The sequence below is a fragment of the Sminthopsis crassicaudata genome, chromosome 1 (genome assembly GCF_048593235.1).
Source record: "Sminthopsis crassicaudata isolate SCR6 chromosome 1, ASM4859323v1, whole genome shotgun sequence".
In the NCBI taxonomy this organism is placed as follows: Eukaryota; Metazoa; Chordata; class Mammalia; order Dasyuromorphia; family Dasyuridae; genus Sminthopsis; species Sminthopsis crassicaudata.
In genome coordinates, this window is record NC_133617.1 from 72,887,041 (window position 1) to 72,907,130 (window position 20,090).

The 20,090-nt window shown below is 48.7% G+C and overlaps 1 protein-coding gene and 1 long non-coding RNA gene across 2 annotated transcripts; one reads left to right on the plus strand and one right to left on the minus strand.

Moving 5' to 3' along the window:
* The first annotated feature begins 314 nt into the window (after positions 1–314).
* Positions 315–13,209, plus strand: TYK2 (tyrosine kinase 2). The gene is made up of 24 exons (XM_074260615.1): positions 315–536; positions 1,883–2,127; positions 2,769–2,892; positions 3,360–3,513; positions 3,783–3,946; positions 4,402–4,792; positions 4,904–5,086; positions 5,200–5,357; positions 5,603–5,720; positions 5,801–6,014; positions 6,240–6,346; positions 6,571–6,750; positions 6,838–6,925; positions 7,053–7,180; positions 7,400–7,535; positions 7,633–7,784; positions 7,931–8,081; positions 8,422–8,516; positions 8,626–8,818; positions 9,158–9,276; positions 9,365–9,537; positions 9,735–9,852; positions 9,950–10,060; positions 10,360–13,209. Exons 2-24 carry the CDS (start codon positions 1,950–1,952, stop codon positions 10,492–10,494), a joined length of 3,570 nt encoding a protein of 1,189 aa, XP_074116716.1. The 5' UTR covers positions 315–536; positions 1,883–1,949; the 3' UTR covers positions 10,495–13,209.
* A 745-nt stretch (positions 13,210–13,954) lies between these two features.
* On the minus strand, positions 13,955–16,048 carry LOC141538802 (uncharacterized). The gene is made up of 3 exons (XR_012481131.1): positions 15,566–16,048; positions 14,475–14,566; positions 13,955–14,102 (listed from the first exon to the last, which is right to left on the minus strand). It is a non-coding gene; the product is annotated as an uncharacterized LOC141538802 (long non-coding RNA).
* Between the last annotated feature and the right edge of the window lie 4,042 nt (positions 16,049–20,090).

Sequence of the window (20,090 nt, forward strand, 5' to 3'; positions counted from 1 at the left end):
TCCCGCTCTCCCCTGCACAGCGCCTCCTCCACAGGGCCTGACCTCGCTGCTCCGGGAAGTGGGGACACTGAGTTCTGGGGCAGAACGAGACCAGAAAGTGCTTCAAGAAGATTCATGGCCCTGTCGCTCCGCCCATTCTTCTCCTCTCGCCGAGTGAGAACGCCAGGGACCGCCCACCTCATCTAGAGGAAATATCCCTAGCCCGCCCCCTCCCCTCCAAGTCCCCACCTTTTCCGCCTTCTTTCCGTCGACCAATCACCGTCATCTCCTCCAGGATCCAGCCAATCAACGCTGAGCACCGGAAGCCTGGCGCTACTAATGGACCGGCGGCCGTCACACTCCCAATAAGAAGGCGCTACAGCAGCCACCAATGAATGAGCTTGTTGCAGGAGGCCAATGGGATGCGAGCTCTCGGCTGCCCAGCTAGGGAGGGCCTGTCAGTCAGAGGGTCCGGTTGCGGCTGCCGCTGCTGCGGCTGAGAGAAAGCGAGCTCCGGGGCCGGAGTCCGAAGTCCGGGCTGAATATCGCGCTGACAGGTGAGCCCGGGTCCAGGCCCGGGGCCGGGGAGCAGCGCAGCCCTGGAAGCGGTCTGGGAGTCCGGCGGGATTGGTGTGTGGGAGCCCCGGGGAGTGCGGGGCCCCGGGAAGTGGGGGCTGCGTGCGGGCGCTTCTGCGCTCCTCCGGCTAGCACCAGGGGCAGTGCCCGGGAGGAGGCAGCGCCTGGGAGGGGGGCATGGGAGGAGGCAGTGCCCGGGAGGGGGGCAGCGCCCGGGAGGGGGGCAGCGCCCGGGAGGAGGCAGCGCCCGGGAGGGGGGCAGCGCCCGGGAGGGGGGCAGCGCCCGGGAGGGGGGCAGCGCCCGGGAGGGGGGCAGCGCCCGGGAGGAGGCAGTGCTCGGGAAGGGGGCAGCGCCCGGGAGGAGGCAGTGCTCGGGAAGGGGGCAGCGCCCGGGAGGAGGCAGTGCTCGGGAGGGGGGCAGCGCCCGGGAGGAGGCAGTGCTCGGGAGGGGGGCAGTGCCCGGGAGGAGGCAGCGCCTGGGAGGGGGGCATGGGAGGAGGCAGTGCCCGGGAGGGGGGCAGCGCCCGGGAGGGGGGCAGCGCCCGGGAGGAGGCAGCGCCCGGGAGGGGGGCAGCTCCCGGGAGGGGGGCAGCGCCCGGGAGGGGGGCAGTGCCTGGGGGGCGCCCACAGGAAAGATGGCCAGGGTGGGCAGTGACTGGAGTGCGGTGGGGGTGATCAGTAAGAGGAATGGCAGTGCCAGGGTGAGCTCCGAGGGGAACAGCGTCGGGGGAAGCTGAGGCAAGGAGGCACCGAAGCGGACAGCGGGACCGTGCGTGGTGGGGGGGCAGCGGGGGCTGTAGGTGGGCCTTTTGGAGAAGGGAAGGAGAACGGGTGAGGGTATGGATGGGCTGCAGGAGGGGACTGCAGCGCCGCGGGGGCTGGGAAGCATCGCCAGCGAGGCCTGTAGTTTCTCGGTGTTGCCCCCCAGGAGTCTGCACTGCAGCTGCCCTCACTTTTGGCCCCAGTTCCCCCCAAACTGCGCACCTCCCCCACCTTCAGCAAGCTTCCATTAAGCGCTTCCTGCGGACAAGGAGCGGGCCGTATCCCCGCCTCTGTGGTCCTTGGGTGGGTAGTGACGGACCGTGTTGCTCCTTTCCTGCGGTCCGACTTCCAGGAGGGACTCTGGCCCTCCGCAGAGTTAACGCTTTTCCCAGCCTTGTTATACTTGTTTCCAGATGACTAAGATTTATTCTGTATCATGTGCCCAGTAAGTGTCAGCGCCGAAACTTAGGCCAGAGTCCTCAGAGCCCAAGCCCAGGCTCTTTCCGTGAGTCTATGAAAGGCTTTCCATTTGTTCTCTTCCTTTTTCTCCTGACTCCTGGACTAGGACAACTTGGATGCAGAGAGCTTTGGAGTGAGGCCTAAAGAGCCCCTTCAGTTGGCCGGAGATCAAGATGCCATTATGTCACTGCGCTGCGAGACACAGTGACTCTGAGGGGGAGTGGGGCCCGCCCAGCAGCAGCGGGCTCAGGGTTCTCCTCCACTGGAGCGGCGGCGGCGACCCGTCCGTCACCTACGACCGGGGCACCATGACGGCAGAGGACGTCTGCATCCACCTTGCACAGAAAGTGGGTGAGTGGGGTCTGAGAAAGGCGGAGCAGAGGCGAGAACGCCTGGGTTAGGAATAAGGATACACTGTGGCTGCGAGTCTTACTTCAGAGCAGCTTCTCTCTCCCTTACCCCAGGCATTTCCTTAGTGAATGGGCCAATGAGGGGGTAGGACGGGAAGGAGACTCCTTAGACAGGACAGTGAGGGCTGCTTCCCGCCAGCTGGGCCTTTGATAGGGCAAGACTTCCAGTCCCCAGGACATGAGAAGTGGCCTCAGGAGCTTGGACTCCAGGGGCTTTCCGGGACAGGTTAGTCTTTGTCTGAAGACATCAAGCCACTAGTCTCAGCACCTGGGGCCTGTGGAAGGTTCTGGGCGTCTGGACCGGGGTCTAGCATTTGTGCTGCCTCTCTGTTCTACCACCAGCTGAGATCATGGTTGAGTGTCTATTTCCTTACCTTGGGCTCCTCAGAATTTTCTTCTACCCTGATCCTGTACCAGCCTCTGAGAAAACAAACTGCTGGGGTTGTTGGGGTTTGTTTCCCTGCTCTCACTTTAGCTTAGGAAGGAGGGAGGGCTAGTTTCTAATTTCTAGAGGCAGGGGCAGACTCTCAGGGGAGTGTGAGCACTTAATTCTGACGCCCTTCTTATCTGCCTTGTTTCCAGGGATCACCCCACTCTGCTACAACCTCTTTGCATTATATGATACCCAGGCTCAAGTCTGGCTGCCTCCTAACCACCTCTTTGAGATCACCAAGGATACCAATCAAACCCTGCAGTTTCGAATGAGGTAGCAGCAGCTCCCTAAGCTTGGGCTTGGGGCAATGGGGTCATGACAGAGCCTTTTCCCCAGTGGCAACAGATTCTTCAGGAAAGATCCCCACATAGAATCTTTAGGGGAATACTCGAGAAGTGGTGGGTGCTGCACTGGGAGAGCAGTTTCCTATGGTGGGCAGTTTTTCTCAGAATTGGGGGGTGGCGGACACATACTCTCCCATTCTGGGCATGTCTTTGGCCCACTATAATAAGCTTAGAGACATGGGCTTTGGAAATTGAAGAGAGGCGAAGTAGGAGGTTTTCTGTCCCTTATTTCTCCTTGATCTGAGGCACCAGAATCAGGAGGAGCTATAGTGCTAGCCAGTCCTTTGTGGAACCCATCTGCCGCAGGCCCCAGGATGGCAGGCTATGGTGGTTCAGAGCAAGGAAGTGTTCCCCTTCTTTGACAAAGAACCTGGGATAAGACCATGTACCCTGCAGGTATTACTTCAGGAACTGGCACGGGCTGAACACCCAGGAGCCAGCTGTGTACAGAAGCATGCCTCGAGGTTTTGAGGTCTCTGAAGAGAAGACCCGGATTGAGCAGGGGTGTGCTTTACTGGACAAAGCCTCCTTCGAGTACCTCTACGAACAGGTTGGGGGGTGGGGAGCGTCGCCCAGTGGGCAGGGCTTGAAGGGATGGGTGAGAGCCAGGGCGTCGTTTCCTGGCTAGAGTCACTGCTGCTGATCCTGCTTCCTTGCTGTCCCTCACAAACCTTCCAAACTTTTGCCAGCCCTTCATCTGCCTTTTCCCATTAAGAGCTGTGCATGCTAAGGGTCAGCAATGTTTGGAAAGGTCCGGTAGGAGGGGAGGGCCGGGGAAGTCCTCCCAAGTCATTTGCCCCGCTCTGTCCTGTTCCTCAGGGAAAGTTTGAGTTTGTCAATGATGTCGCGTCCCTTTCGGACCTGCACAGTGATGCGGAGGTTCAGCACTTCAAGAACGAGAGCTTGGGCATGGCTGTGCTGCACCTCTCCCACCTTGCTCTGCAGCGCGGCGTGCCCCTGGAAGAGGTGGTGAGGAAGACCAGGTAGCTGGCTGTGGGAGGCCTTGGGGTCCTCTGAATGCCAGGCGGGGCAGGCACTCCCGGGCACCGGCCATGTGCCTGAGACACCCCGAGGCCAGCGTGCAGTCAGGCAAAGGGCTCCGAAGAGATGGGATTTCTGCTGAACAGACCGAATTTAGACTAAAGGATGATTGGAGGGCACAGAGCAGGGGAGAGACTAAAAAGTGTATGGGAGCCAACGTGGGGCGTAAGGACTTAACCTGATTCGGGAGCGGACTGCCAGCCCCTGGGCAAGCTGCTCTAAGAAGTAGCAGGTCTGCTGGGGAGATGATGCTGACATCATGACGGGAGGGTCCTTACACACAGGATGAGTAAGTCCCCGGACCTCCTCCTGGTGGTCCTGCCAGGCCAGCTAGAGCCCCTCAGATCCCACTCACCTTTTCCTTCCCCGATCTTGTGCTTGTCCTCTCCCATCTCAGCTTCAAAGACTGCATCCCACGCTCCTTCAGCCGACAAATCCAGCAGAACAATTCCCTGACTAAGTTCCGCCTAAGGAACGTCTTCCAGAAGTTTATGCGACGATTCCATCTGCAGACAGTGGGTCCGGGGCGTTTTAGCGAACAGGACATTATGTTCAAATACCTGGCTACGCTGGAACAGCTGGCCCCGCGCTTTGGCACTGAACGCTTCTTTGCCCTGAGCTTGGTGTTGCCCACGGAGGCTGAAAGGGATCTGTGCTATGTCAATAGCAGTGAGCAAGGGCCTACACTTCCCCAGGGAGCTACTCTCTCTCTCGCTGACCAGGCTCCTAGTCATGAGGTTCTAGTGACGGGGACAAGTGGTATCCATTGGCGGCTTCTTCAGGTGGAGGTGAGCGGACAAGCATGGAGGGCTGCCCTCTGAGGTCCTTCAACTCCCCTCACCCTGGGTAGAGTGAGGGAAGAGGGACCAGGCTTTCATCTCTCCATTCGTGATTTTCAGGACTCCCAAAGCTCCCTTGGTAAGAAGTCCAAGACCCGGGAGGCAGAGAGCCGGAAGTCGAGCCAGCTGCCCACTGAGAAGAAAGAGACGCTCTGGACGTATTTTTGTGACTTCCAAGATATTACTCATATTGTGATCAAGGAGAACAACGTCAGCATCCACCGTCAGGACAACAAGTGCCTGGTGGGGGCTAGAGCGGAGGAAGTGGGCCAGGAAGGCCTGGGGTGGGACCTCTGGAGGCTGGGAAGATAATTCAAGTGGGAAAACCCTGCTAATGCCTCCTTCCCCATCCCCAGGAACTGACTCTCTCTTCACCTATGGTGGCACTCTCTTTGGTATCCCTGATTGATGGCTACTTCAGGCTGACAGCAGACTCCAGCCACTACCTGTGTCATGAGGTGGCCCCCCCAAGGCTGGTGATGAGCATTCAAAATGGCATCCATGGGCCTTTGCAGTGAGTGTGTGAGGGGGGAGGGGAAAAGGGAGAGGGGAAGGGGGAAAGAGAGAGAAGAGGAAGGGAGAGAAAAAGAGAAAAGGGGGAGGAGAGGGAGAGAGAGAGCTGCATTGTCTTTTTTATATAACTTGATTATTGCATGGTTGTGTCAGTGTGGGAATATGAGGACTGACCTGTGGAACAGAGGGAAAAGTTTACCCTGCTCTCAATTGCTTCCCCAACTCCCCTACTTTCTAATGTCCCAGGGAGCCTTATGTACTGTCCAAACTTAAGCGAGAGGAAGTAGAGGATGGCCTCTACCTTATCCGCTGGAGTTCCTTTGACTTCCACCGTCTCATCCTGACTGTGGCCCGGAAAGACCAGGTAAAAACTTCAGGGAGTAGGACAGCATGTTCCCTTTTTCCCTGGAGAACCAGACTGCTCACTCCTCACTGCTTCCACAGGCAGCTGGAGCACAGGGTCTCCGTTACAAGCAGTTCCGCATTGAAGAGCAGGGCCTGACCTTCCAGCTTGAAGGCTGGGATCAAGCCTTTCCCAGTGTTCGTGAGCTCACTGCAGCCCTGCAAGGCTGCACACTGCGATCCAGCTCTGGCTCTGATCCTGGCTCTAGCCTAGAGAGCTTCACACTCAGCAAATGCTGCCTGCCTCGAGCAGGAGGTACAGCCAGCGGCAGGAAGGGAGGGGGGATAAATGTTGGGGGAATGTGGCTAGACTCCATGGGCATGAGGACATTCACCCCCACCACAGTTTGGTGGTAGTCTTTTTTGGAGGTAGGGGGTGGGGACTCTGCTTCCTTGTAAGATTATTTGGAAATTTCTCATTCCCAAGGTAAGGCAAGACAATTCTGTCTTGATTATATTTCTTCATCCCTATTTCCCCCAGAAATTTCCAATCTGATCATTACTCGGCAGCGTCCTAAGGAGGGTCCCAAACCACTCAATTTGTCCCAGCTCAGCTTCCATCAGATCCGAAAGGAAGAAATCACCCAGGTAGGCCAAAGGCCCCCCTGTTTCTTGGGACACCAAAATACTTTTTTGGGTCATTTGCTCCCCCCATCCAGATCTCTTGTTTTGGGTTTGGGTGATGATATAGACCAAAAAAAAAAAAAAAAGATTTCTTGGAGCTAAGGTCCCCAATTTATTTTGGATGGATTGTACTGCATTTGTACTGATGTGGTCCCTCTCTTTCTCCCCTCCTGTTCCACCCACCTCAGCTGGCTCACCTGGGCCAAGGCACCCGGACCAACATTTATGAGGGACTATTACACGTGGGGGGTGGAATGGGAGTTGAGGATGAGGAAGAAGAAAACATTCCCTCAGAACCCAATAACAACCATCGGGAGCTCCGAGTAGTGTTAAAGGTGTTGGATCCAAGTCATCGTGATATTGCTCTGGTAAGAGAGAACTGGGGAAATGTTGTACGAATAAGGATCTCCTCTGTGGCCATGGGTATCCCCCATGTACTATTGTATCTCCCCCAGGCATTTTTTGAGACAGCCAGCCTAATGAGCCAGGTCTCCCACATCCACCTGGCCTTCGTCCATGGTGTTTGTGTCCGGGGCTCTGAGAGTGAGTATATCTCATCTAATATTTACTCTCCCCACTGTTCCTTGAGTCTCCGTGTCCCAAGACAGAGGTTTTCCCATCCCTGGCCTAGACTGCCCCTAGATGCAAGTATTTGGTCTCACCATTATAGACATCATGGTGGCAGAACATGTGGAACATGGGCCACTGGACGTATGTCTACGGCGGGAGAAGGGCCATGTGCCAGTGGCCTGGAAGATTACTGTGGCCCAGCAGCTTGCCAGTGCTCTCAGCTACCTAGTAGGTGCCTGACCCAGGGAATGGGAGTGCCAGGGGATCAAGGGGCTGGGCAAGGAGAAGAACCACCAAAATGGTTCTTACGAAGCATTGCTGCACCTCCTCACCTTGGAAACCAAACCAAATACCGGTACTCCGGGAGAAGGGCCCTGCATACGTGCCATGGGTGGTCTTCAGCTCCGTATTATATTCTGTGACCCCTTCTCTCATATCCCTCTTTAGGAGGACAAAAACCTGGTTCATGGCAATGTCTGCGCCAAGAACATCCTGCTGGCAAGGCGAGGCCTCGGGGACGGCGCTCAGCCCTTCATCAAGCTCAGCGATCCTGGCGTCAGCGTCACGGCCCTCTCCAGGGAGGGTGAGGATGGTGGGGACTAGGGGGCTGCCCCCCGCTAGCGCCTGTCTGCCCTGAGGGCCAAATATGGGTCACGTCTGACCTCTGACTCTGCCCCCAGAGCGGGTAGAGCGCATTCCCTGGATCGCCCCCGAGTGTGTCCCCAGCGGGATGGGTCTCAGCACAGCCGCCGACAAGTGGAGTTTCGGAACGACACTGTTAGAGATCTGCTTTGATGGGGAAGCACCTCTCCAGGGTCGTAGTCCTTCTGAGGTAACCCCCCCAGCTCAGTCTCACCCCCCTGAAGGGCTGCTCTCCCATCTCAATCCTCTGGGATGGTCCTGAGGAACAAGGGTGGGGTCTAACTGCCCAGCTCTGCCTAGAGCTGAGTGCTTCCCTCTGCTTCCTCTCCCCCTCAGAAGGAACGATTTTATGAGAAGAAGCACCGACTCCCTGAGCCCTCGTGCAAGGAGCTAGCCACGCTCATCAGCCAGTGCCTCACCTATGATGCCAGCCAGCGGCCCTCCTTCCGAACCATCCTGCGCGATCTCACACAGCTGCAGCCCCAGAGTAAGGCTGGCTCTCCCCCTCCCTTCCCTCCTGACTGGTTCTCTTGCTCCCTCCCCAGGCAGTCAGTCCTAGTGGTTAGACAAAGAAGTGGCTTCTAGGGACCATCACCAGAGAAGGTGCCTTCAAGTCAAAGCCTCACAAGGGAAAGAGGAGGCTGCTTTCTGCCTCATCAAACAGGCCCTGAGACAAGCCCGCCAAGCCAGGCTGTCCTTGGGATCCCAGACTCAAGGCCCAGTGAGCTCCAAGATGGGGGCCGGATGGAAAGGCCAGAGAGCTCACACATCGGCTTTGTTTCTAGCTCTCTTGAACCCCCTCTTCATGGGTCCCCAATCTCTTCCAGATCTTGACATCACCACCATGAGCCCAGAATTCCCAGCTTCAGATCCCACAATTTTTCAGAAACGCTACCTGAAGAAGATCCGAGACCTGGGAGAGGTCTGAGGGGCTGGGGAAGAAGGGGACTTACAGATGTGGATGAGGGCATCGGGTATGGGGCAGTCTGGCCTGGAGCTAGCTCCTCCCTCCTTTCCCTACCTCTCCTCAGGGCCACTTTGGCAAGGTGAGCCTCTACTGTTATGACCCAACTAATGACGGCACAGGGGAGATGGTGGCTGTGAAGTCTCTCAAGGCTGGCTGCAGTTCCCAGCTCCTGAGCAGCTGGCAGCGGGAGATTGAGATCCTCCGGACGCTGTACCATGAGCACATCGTCAAGTATAAGGGCTGCTGTAGTGACCAAGGTCAGGAAGCAGAGAGAGATCGGGCTTCCCTGCAGTCCTGAGCCTTGAAGACAGGCTTTAGGGCCAGGAAGAGACCTTAACAACTGTCCAAATGCACCCCCTCTTACAGATGGAAGAGACTTGCCATGGGTCAGGTGGGAGTTAGAGTGGGGAGGACTTAAGAGACGGCTGTTCCAGCCCCTTCTTCACGGATCAGGGGACTGGAGTTTAGGGAGGTTGTGACTCACCCCATGTCACACTATCCAGTGAGGAACAGCCAGGATTTGAATCCAAGTTCTTTGGCTCCTGAGCCAGGATTCTTTCTTCCCTCTTCCCCTCATACTTCTCTTGGGTTTGCAGGGGAGAAGATGGTCCAGCTGATCATGGAGTATGTGCCACTGGGCAGCTTGCGGGATTATCTCCCCAAACACAGCTTGGGGCTGGCCCAGATTCTGCTGTTTGCTCAGCAGATCTGTGAGGTGAGCCCCCTGGGAGGTGGAGTGAGGATGGGGACTCTGGGCCCTGGGCCCTGTGACCCCAACTTCTGGCAACATCCCCACCTTCTAGGGTATGGCCTACCTCCATTCCCAACACTACATCCACCGAGACCTGGCAGCCCGAAATGTCCTTCTGGAGAACGACAACACTGTCAAGATTGGGGACTTTGGTCTGGCCAAGGCTGTGCCAGAGGGCCACGATTACTACTGTGTCCGGGAGGATGGAGACAGCCCCGTCTTCTGGTGACCAGGGGCACAGACAGGGGCATTCAGTCCACATACTAGAGGAGGTCTGGGAGGAGGGGGAGGGAGGGCCGGTAGAGCTAAGGCTTCTGTTATAGCACGAGGCTCTCTGTCTTTCCCCCCTTCTCCTGCTATCTCTTTTTGGGGACCTATTTTCCCCTCCCAGCGGTCCAAGTTTCATCCCTAGTATCGCATAGGTATGCTATGGAGTGTCTCAAGGAGTGTAAGTTCTACTATGCCTCTGACGTTTGGTCCTTTGGGGTCACCTTCTATGAACTGCTGACACGCTGTGACTGCAATCAAACCCCACCCTTGGTGAGAGCCTGGTCTTGGATCTGTCAGCCCCTCCCCCCAGACTCCTTAGCAGCACCCACCTGAGTGACAGCCCCCTTTGTGCCTTTTCTCTGGTCAGAAATTCATCGAAATGATTGGGGTCACCCAAGGCCAGATGACAGTGCTGAGGCTCATAGACCTGCTAGAGAGAGGCCAGAGACTACCTTGTCCCAAGGACTGTCCCTGTGAGGTGAGTTCTCCTTCCCACGTTTCCCACTGATGACTCTGCCTTACGTTATGATCCCATCACCACAGCTAAAGACACTGTTAGAATCCAACCCTTCTCTCTGGGCTGCCCCCCTCCCACTGGAGGCTTTTTCTTGCTTGTAGTGATTGATTAGTTCTTCAATAACCCTCAACATTGAGAGGTAAGGCCTTCCCAGCCTTGGGGGGTATAGAGTCACAGCCCCCCAAACTCTGGTCAGTTGGACCCCATCTGAAAACATGGGGTCTAAAGCTCCCCTCCTCGCCCCCTTCTTTCCCTGCTAGATCTATCTTCTCATGAAGAATTGCTGGGAATCTGAAGCCTCCTTCCGCCCAACCTTCCAGAACCTTGTTCCCCTCCTCAAGACATTCCATGAGAAGTATAGAAGTCAAGCTCCCTCTGTGTTTAGTGTATGCTGAAGGGGAGGTCTCGAGCAACTCGACCAGCCTGAGCTCACCTGTGCACTATGGGAGTAGGAAATCCAACTGGGTGATTGGAGACTTGTCTCCCCCTCTCTCCACCATGTCAGTCCTGGAAGGAGTGCGGCCATTTTTAACCTCTTGGGACCCATGGGGAAAAGCCCATTGGTGCCTTCCTCAACTTATGCTAGGAGGTGCCTGGGGGCTGTATGGCTGGGGCTGACTGGCTACTCCACATACAAGTGTGATACTGAAAACAAGAGAATGCAACACTGTGACCTCTGCCATACTTCTCCCTCAGAGTGGGAATGAGGGATCACCCAGCTTTACCTTGTGCCTTGCCCCAGTTCCCCTTCTCTCACAACACACCTCTGCTGCCCCCCCCCATTGCCTCAGGATCAGTGAAGGGAAAACTTGATGCCTTTTTTCCAAGAGGCCTTAACTCTCTTTCTCTGCCTTTATCCCAACCCCATGGATCCTTTTTCCTTCTTCATTGAGTTCCATTTTGGATAGAACAGGGCTGAGAGTAGAGACTACTCTTAGTGCCCGGCTTTATCCACAAGCAAACCCACAGTCTGCCAACATGAGCTTCAGTTGTGTAGGTAGAAGTGTTAGCGGTCCGTTTTAAGCTAAGCTGAGGTGACCCAGGAAAAAGGAATCTGGTCTTAAGGATCAGCCATAGGAAGCTACAGTTTTCAAAGATTAAAACTCCTCCCTGGGGTCAGTCACTTGGGCTAGATGAAGCAGAGTAGGCTTAAGTCTTGAGCTACATCTTTCCTTTTACTGTAGCCACACTTGTTTTGTACATTCTCTCTCCTTCCCCTTTCCTCATATTGGGTCTCTTGGTCTTTAAAGTGAATCTAGACTGGGTATGGATGGGGATGGAGTTAGTCATCACAGTATCACTTCCTTTCTCCAAGAAATATTTCCCACTCAAGTCCAGCTGGCCTTTGTAAATCAGCTTCTCCTAGAATGTGACACCAGTTTCTGGTCAGGTTTGCGTCTGGGGCCCCTACAGTTCACAGCTCACTCAGAAAAGAGTGTCTGTTGGGGCAGCTAGGTGGCGCAGTGGATAGAGCACCAGCGCTGAATTTAGGAAGACCCGAGTTCAAATCTGGTCTCAGACACTTAACACTTCCTAGCTGTGTGACCCTGGGCAAGTCACTTAACCCCAGCCTCAGGGAAAAAAAAAAAAAGTGTTTGTGTGTGAAAGAGAGGGCTATTCAGAGAGGCTGCCTGACCTCTGTAGGCCTTGCAGGCAGGAATTTGAGAAAATCCTTGCTTATGGCACAGTACCCCCAGGCTACCCACCAGGCACTGTAGGGTGTTTGTTGTGGAGGAAGAGCAAGAGCAGGTAGGTTCTGTCGATTGGTCTGCAGATGTGATGTAGCTTGCCTCATGACATCATGAATCAATGTGGTCCTCAGCCAAGATAAAGATTTAATTAATTTAATAAAATGTTAGAAGCTTCTGGGCACTATCTAGGGGGATGAGACTGAGGAGGGAGCTGCCTCTCTTTATCCATCCAGGCCAAGTTTAATGCCTCTTTCCTCAGGAACCTGTTAATCCCTCCCACAGTAGCTGGGGGAGGAGAGCACAGGTGGAAGTGATTAGCAGTGGTCTGTAGCTGAAATGTCTGTGGCTGGAGGCTGAATGTGGCTGATGGAACATCTTCTATGAGGGCTTGACCACCAACCTGAGGAGCACTGAAGGAGGGCCCGGGAGCTTTACTCTCAATCCGGGCAATGGACAGTTGGATTCAGAGTCTAGGGAGGGGATTGCCAGCTCTGCTCCCCGCTGTGTGTGTGTTACCTTGGGCAAAGGTAACACACACTTCTCTTCTATAAAACGATTGGCTAGATAAGCTTGAAGATCACTTGCAGTTCTGCATCTCTACCTGTTATAAGGAATCTATTATATTGTACTTCAGCAGAGCTGAAAGTTGGAAGAAGGGACTTGGAAGTATAAAATACTCTAAAGCTTACAGCCTGAGTCAAATACTTAACCTCATAACTTTAACTGGTTTTCCCCAGTCACTGAGCTGTGAGATCCCAACGGAGATCAGGGAGGTGAACTGTTGGACCATCAAAAGTTAGGGTGAGGTTCCTTACCGAGGGAATCGGGATTTGAATCAAAACATCCTTTTGACCTGTCTGGCAGAGATGTTGCTTCCTGTGAAGAGCCCAGCAACCAAACAACCTGCTCAGATCAGACTAGCAACAGCTGCCCAATGGCCAAGAGACTTGTGTAGATTGGTCTGTCCACAAGCCCAGTGAAGGGCTGGCTCCACAGCAGAACAAACTACTTACTAAACCCAGCAGCAAAATGCACTAGCTACCTAAGAGATCTTGCCCTTGGAATGGTAGCATACATAGTCAGAAGAGCCTATCCAATGGAGATGTATCCTAGGAGAGATCAGCCTGGCAGTGGAGTGGCTTGTTCATCACTGTTACCAATGCTTCCCTGAAAGGAACTTATTGAGGATTCTGGAAAAAGAAGGAACATGAAATCCCTGATATTCCAGAATTGTGAATTGCCTTGAGTACATGTGTTCCCTACATATGTGCCTCACTACACTGTACTTTAAGTTCATGTCTGCTTATCCGGAACAGAGTCTATGTATATTTGTGGGAGAGTACATCCCATATTTTTTTGGGGAAATGCTTTGTAATTACTGTTCTTGTTACGTCATTTGAGTAAATGTCTTGTCTAAGAGCTAATTTAGTCTAGTGGCTGATTGTTAAGGGGAAGCCCATTAATGATGCCTTATGAGCTCCAGTTAAGGAGGATCATACCTAGAATACTTTAAATAGTAATTGCCCCTCTGGGTACCAAATTCACTAATGCCAGTTCAAGTTGAGGAGTGAGCCCAAGAGGGTGTGATTTACTCGTCTACAAAGAATAAAGCATTAAGAACTTTTAAAATTAAATCTTTTAATTAAACACCTTTAATGAATTCAGTGGTGGAATGGTTAAGGAACTCAACCCAATTCAACAAAAATACATTCTGAATATGAGAGCCACAGCCCTTCCAAAAAAGTCTCTAGCTCTGAATTCTATTATAAAATATGTCTTTATTCTGAGACTAGCCTGATGATTACCCCAAAAAAGGAGTCAAAGTTTTCTTTTCTTTTTTGCTTATGCTCCCTCCTTAGGAGTAGAACTTCAAAAAGAGAAATCTCTAAAAGTAAACAGAATGGTTCATTATAGAGGTTTACTAAAAAAAGGGATGAACAAGGAGTTTTGTAAAAATAGAAGTAACATTTTTTAAAAATTGATATCAGGTAGGAAGCATTATTTCCTCCAAAAATTACTTAAAATAGGAAAACTCATAAGTACAAATCAGCAAATAGTGAAAACAAACAAGTCTATCACTACCATTATAAACTCCAGAAGGGTAAAGACAATTTTACAACAGAAATAGAAATTTCACTTTTATCTTGGACTTGCATTCACAGTGTGTTCAGATAGCCTGCCCATCAGGCAATGATTTTTTCTTAACACTTTCAGCAGAAACATCCTCTTGTTTGTTATCTTATTTTTCTTCCAGTAGAGTAATTGCAGGAATCATCTCTTTTGGGGCAATCAGACTCAAGAAACCAGGAACACTGGAAATTGCAGAGACATATTCAATCTGTTGTCAAAAAAACAACAATCTATCTTCCTAACAATTAGAGCTATCCAAAAATGGAGTGCACTGTCTCAAGAGGTGATGGGTTTATCCTGCCTTGGAATTCTGTATAACCACTTAAATGTCAAGGTATGTAGAATGGGAATTCCTTTAAAGTAAGCATTAAGTTCTATGGTCACTGAGTTGGAATCTTCCAGTTCTTAAATTTTGTTTTTGTGAAGCACAAATACAGAAAGCAACTAAAGATAGGCTCACTTACACAACATATATCCTTTATGTCATATCTTCAATTTTCAGATTGCTATTGCCATGATTTAGGGAAGAGAAAAAATGAGAAAAATCTCTTTACCTTGTAGATCACTGAATAGGAAGAGCCTTCCACAAGAGTTTATTCCCCCCATGACCAAGTTTCTCAATCCTTTTTGCTGCAACCCCCAGTCACTGAAACCAAATCAGAAGTAGTTATGCTATGCTTATAGTTTATTTATTCATTTTCAACATTTACAATATTTTTATTTACATTTTTTCCTCCCTCCCTTCCTATTCCCCTTTCCAAGACAGCAATCAATCTGATATACATTATACATGTACAATCATATCAAACATATTTCCACATTAGTCATGTTGTGAAAGAAGAATCACAGAGAAAAAAATGAGAAAAAAAGATGACAAAAAGGCAAAAATATCCTGTTTCCATCTGCAATCAGACTCCATAGCTCTTTCTCTCAATGTGGATGGCATTTCCCCATCAAGAGGCTTTTGGAATTGTCTTAGATCACTATGTTGCTGAAAGAGCAAAAGTTGATCCTAGTTGATCATTTGATGCTTATCTTTTAACAATGGGCCAAAGCATATGTTTAGCACCAAAGATTACTCCTATTACAGATGCATATGAGGCTTATGTCCTCAGAGTTTAGTGGAATCTTTGGAGTAATGGCAAGAGCCTAGATCTTGGTATCAGAAAACCTAGTTCTGAATCCTGGCTCTCATACTATTGATGTGACCCTGGAGAAGCCACTTAATTTTTCTTAACTTCATTTGCCTTATGTATATAAATATTGGGGGTGGGATGATTAATTTAGGCTATCCTTAAGAGTCAAAGGGCTATTCTCTCATAGTCCTGATTAACTGGATGAAAACACTTCTTTAATCAATCATAGGCTTTAGACTAGGTGTAAAACAAGTCCTGGATCAATGTAGCTATCTTTGAAAACCACTGGATGAATTAGAATGACATCACACAGGGACTGGGTTCTGATTGATTGCAAAAACTGGGTCACAGCTGTAAGTTTTCTATAAAATAGCAAACCAGTTTTGAACCAGAGGATTGGAGCATCTGGTAGCTTTGCTGCTCACAGTGGAAGCTTTCCAGTCCAACCCCTGACAAAGAATTGTTGCTTAGGAAAAATGCAGGAAACAAGTAAATCTTAGTCTCCTTACCCTTGACCAAAGAAGGACCATATCACATTGGGGGAACCAGAGGACTTTTCATTAGTGCCCAGCAGCATCTCTGAGTGGCAGTGGTTGATGACAGACTCTGTTTTGGGAGTTAGAGGTAGAAGAGATGTAGTGAAGAAAGATAAGGAGTCCAGCAGAAAAGCTACAGGATATCTAAGGGGAACAATCTGAGAGTAAGCAATAGAACTTGGAGAAGCTGTCCATTCTCTCCTTTGTCACACTGTTTTAAGCATAAACCCACTTTCCATGAGAAACCCATTTTCCTCGTTTTTCTAGAAGAGAATATTCCAATGTTGGTGGGAGGAAGAGAGATGACATTTTGTAACAACTATAGCACCTTGATACCTATTTCTAAAAGTAAATTAATTTGGCTAACTGATCAACTGGTAATCAGTGGTAAAAGAATAGCCTTGGGGGCTTGTGAGTTGTATAGCATTGGGAAACCCTCCCAGTCTCCTCAGGGTTCCCCCTGGAACCTTACGAAATGATATAACAGAGACAGTTAGGTGGCACAGTGGATAGAGCACTGATCCTGGAGTCAGGAGGATGCAAGTTCAAATGTGGCCTCAGATACTTACTAGCTGTATGACCCTGGGCTAGTTTTAAACTTAACTCTGTCTGTCTCTTCTCCCCAAATAAAAAGAATGATGATGTAACAACTGGGCTTTGGAAATTTCATCTCCTAATGAGAATAGGGATTAGGAAAACAGCTTCAGTGCATAAAAAACATTTTAAAAATAAGGATGATAACACTTGTAGACAAAACCAAATAAAGCACAATTGTAGTTTGAAAAGAAATTTGTAAGTCTTGGTGTAAATTGTTCACATATAAACTGTTCATAAGAATCTGTTTAAAGAAACATCATATAGTTTACATATGAAATTGTAAACACTCAAGTACAATATGTATTCAAGGAAGAGTAACATGAACTCATGAACCTCATCATCTGGAGAAATTATTCTACCTCCAAGATCTGCAACTCAGTATCTCTCATCCAATTTCAGTTGCCTCTAAGACTCCCCCAGTCTCCCTATACTGTTCTTTGCCCCTATTCTAGAATATGCAAAAACAGGATTGAGCCCAGAAGATACTGCCTTCATCTCCATTACCTTTCCCAGTACTAGCTGCACTTCTCACAGCTCCCCACACACTGGTCTTGGAAGAACAGTTGGCTTTTCTTGCTCCCTTTTCTAATTTCAGGTTCTCTCTGATGCCATGGCTCAGGACCTTCTCTTCCTTTGAGGTTCAGTCAATCCAGACACACTGGCACAATTATCTACCGCTCATTCTCCCTCCTTTCTCAAGGACTTTATTATCTGATTCAATCTTCATCTCCACTCCAATTTCTGCTCTTCTCAAAGAGGATCATGACTTCTGGGAAAGGGACCTTATGCTAGGGGACTTCATTATGCATGTCAACATTCCCTTAAATGCCCTAGTCTCCAAGTTCTTCAGTCTCCTCAACTGCCATGGCCTGTTTCTTCACTTAGACAGACACAGGGAGTGACCAAAACTTATGTTACCATGACCCCAAAACAATTCTCTCTTCCACCATCAAGAATTCAGAAGTCCTTTATCCAGCCATAACCTCTTGTCATTCTCTTTCCCTATAATTTGTTCATTTTAGATCTTTTCTTCTTCCCCCACCTCTAGTCCCTCTATTCACTCAGTAATTACTTAAGTCATCACTCCAGCTGTTTTCAATCTCCTTCATTGCCAGCTCTTACCCCTATAATTAAACCAGTGTTATACTATTTTCTACTCTAAAGTCTCTTGTCCCAGTGTCTGATAACTATTGATGTCCTTGACAAACAGTAACCTGGAATTACTCTCATTATCCACCTCTTCTGCTCTTATTTGCCAATGCTGAATGGATCTGGAGGAAGTTTCCATGTTGCCATGGAGGCTACTGTAAATGTTTTCTAATCTCAATTGTACCTTCACTCTGGCAAGACAATCTTTTCATCCTTCCCTAAGTGATTCTCTGTTGTACTACACCCGGTATCTGTTCCAAACCTTCTAGCCCTTCCTCAAGCTTTTGATATCACGTACTTCCCACACTCTCTCAACAGGGGACCTTATCTCATACTCTACTGTCCCAACAATTAGAGCCAGCATCTCTATCTCTATCTCTCTCTCTCTCTCTCTCTCTCTCTCTCTCTCTCTCTCTCTCTCTCTCTCTCTCTCTCTCTCTCTCTCTCTCCCTCTCTCTCTCTCTCTTTTTTTTTTTTTTTTTTTTTTTTTGAGATTAGGTTTCCCACTCAGCCTGAAAATGCTGCATTCATGAGTGTGACTCTATTGCTAATTGGCAGAGGAGCTTTGACAAGAACAGTTTCTAACTGGACCAATTGTCAGGCAGCCATATTGATACCACATCTAAGATATACCAGCTTGGCTTTAGTTCTAATAAAGCTCAAAATTCCCAAACTCAAGTCTCAGACTCCCCAGTAGACTATATGTACACACCATCATGCCCTCATTTTAATGCCAAAAGACTTTTAGTTCTACATCATTCTATAATGATACCTTACAGGATGCTATAGCTGTCATGTTAGGCAAGAAAGGAACTTGTTCCTCTATCCCAAGTAAAGATGTTGGGTGTCTACTTAGAGCATCTGCTTATTCTGAGAGCACCCTCAGCAATTTTCTGTGCTAATTTAGAAACAAATGGCATTTAGATATGCTTGAGTTGCTGCTTCAAAGTAACCTTTTTTAAGCACTTAATTGTTCTTTTGTATCAAGCAGATGGCTTGTATCTTTTATTCTAACAGAAGGTCTTTGCTCTTACTATCTAATATCTTCAGCTCACACATCTCTGACCTCCCTGGCTTCCTTTTAGTCCCCACTAAAATCCTGCTTTCTACAGGAAACTTTCCTCAACCCCTCTTAATTCCAGTGACTTCTGTTATTTCTTGTGCATATCTAATCTATAGTATGCTTTGCACACTTCCCTATTACTTCACAAGCTCCTTGAGGGCATTCTATCAATGATTTCTTATAACTCTAATGCTTGGAACACCTAATTGAAATTCAACAAATAGTGACTGGTTGTTCCCACATTTAAGTCTCCTCCCCTTAATTTCTTTCTTTTTTTTTTTTTTAATAATAATTTTTATTTACCAGATATATGCATGGATAATTTTACAACATTGACAATTGCCAAACCTTTTGTTCCAATTTTTCCCCTCCTTCCCCCCCACCCAGATGGCAAGTTGACCAATACATGTTCAATATGTTAAAGTATACATTAAATACAATATATGTATACGTGTCCAAATAGTTGTTTTGCTGTACAAAAAGAATCGGACTTTGAAATAGGGTACAATTAACCTGTGAAGGAAATCCAAAATGCAGGCGGCCAAAAATAGAGGGATTGGGAATTCTATGTAGTGGTTCATAGTCATCTCCCAGAGTTCTTTCCCTGGGTGTAGCTGGTTCAGTTCATTACTGCTCTATTGGAGCTGATTTAGTTCATCTCATTGGTGAAGAGAGCCACGTCCATCAGAATTGATCATCATATAATATTGTTGTTGAAGTATATAATGATCTGCAGGTTCTGTTCATTTCACTCAGTATCAGTCCTTAATTTCTTTTTTAAAAATCTCTTCAATATTCTCTAAACATCAAAAATTTTCAGCAAAACGTAGTCATCTTGCTCTGATTTTTTTTTTTTAATTTCAATTTCTTTTCTCTCCCTTTTAAATCCCCTTACCCATTAGGAGAAAAGAAGAAAAATACTCTTGTAAAAATATGCATACTGAAGCAAAACAAATTCACTCATTGACCATATCCTATCTTATTCTGAATTTTGAGTTCATCTTTAACAGGAAGTGGTCAAAACAATAATAATAATAATAGCAATGAAGTATGTGAGAATCATGGTTCATAAATTTAAAGAATTAAAAGAGACTCAAAGTCACCATAGAATTTATTTGCAACATAGCTATTGGGATAGCTTTTAAAGGAAGTCTAGCAAATTAGAAATAGTTCCAAATGCTTTATATACTGAAATTTTAGGGCTTAGCTAGCAGGCTAACAACTTATAAGATTGTAAATTATAAAAGAAAAATAAGATCACAATTTAGGGAAAGAGACAAGTAAGAACTTTTTACAGAAAGACAAATAAGTTAGGATGGGAGTTTTACTGGAGACAATTAGGAGCAACAGATAAGAAGTCTTAATTGCTCCACATTCCTTAGCTAGATATGCAAGTTTGAGTAGGCTGTGATCCATCAGTAATAGCAGTGATAATAATTCCTAATATTTATATAGTATCTTCTATGTGCTGGGCACTGTAATGTTTATTTATTAAACACTTATATTGTTTATAAGTGTAAATATTATCTTATTCTCACAACGAGCTTGTGAGATAGATGTTATTAACTTCACAGTTGAAGAAACTGAGGCAAACAGAGTCATTTGTGTCCTCCTGAATCATAGGTGGTCATTGTATAAATCAAATTGTTTGTCTTTTCAATGTAGTTAATGTAGAAATGTTTCTCCTGA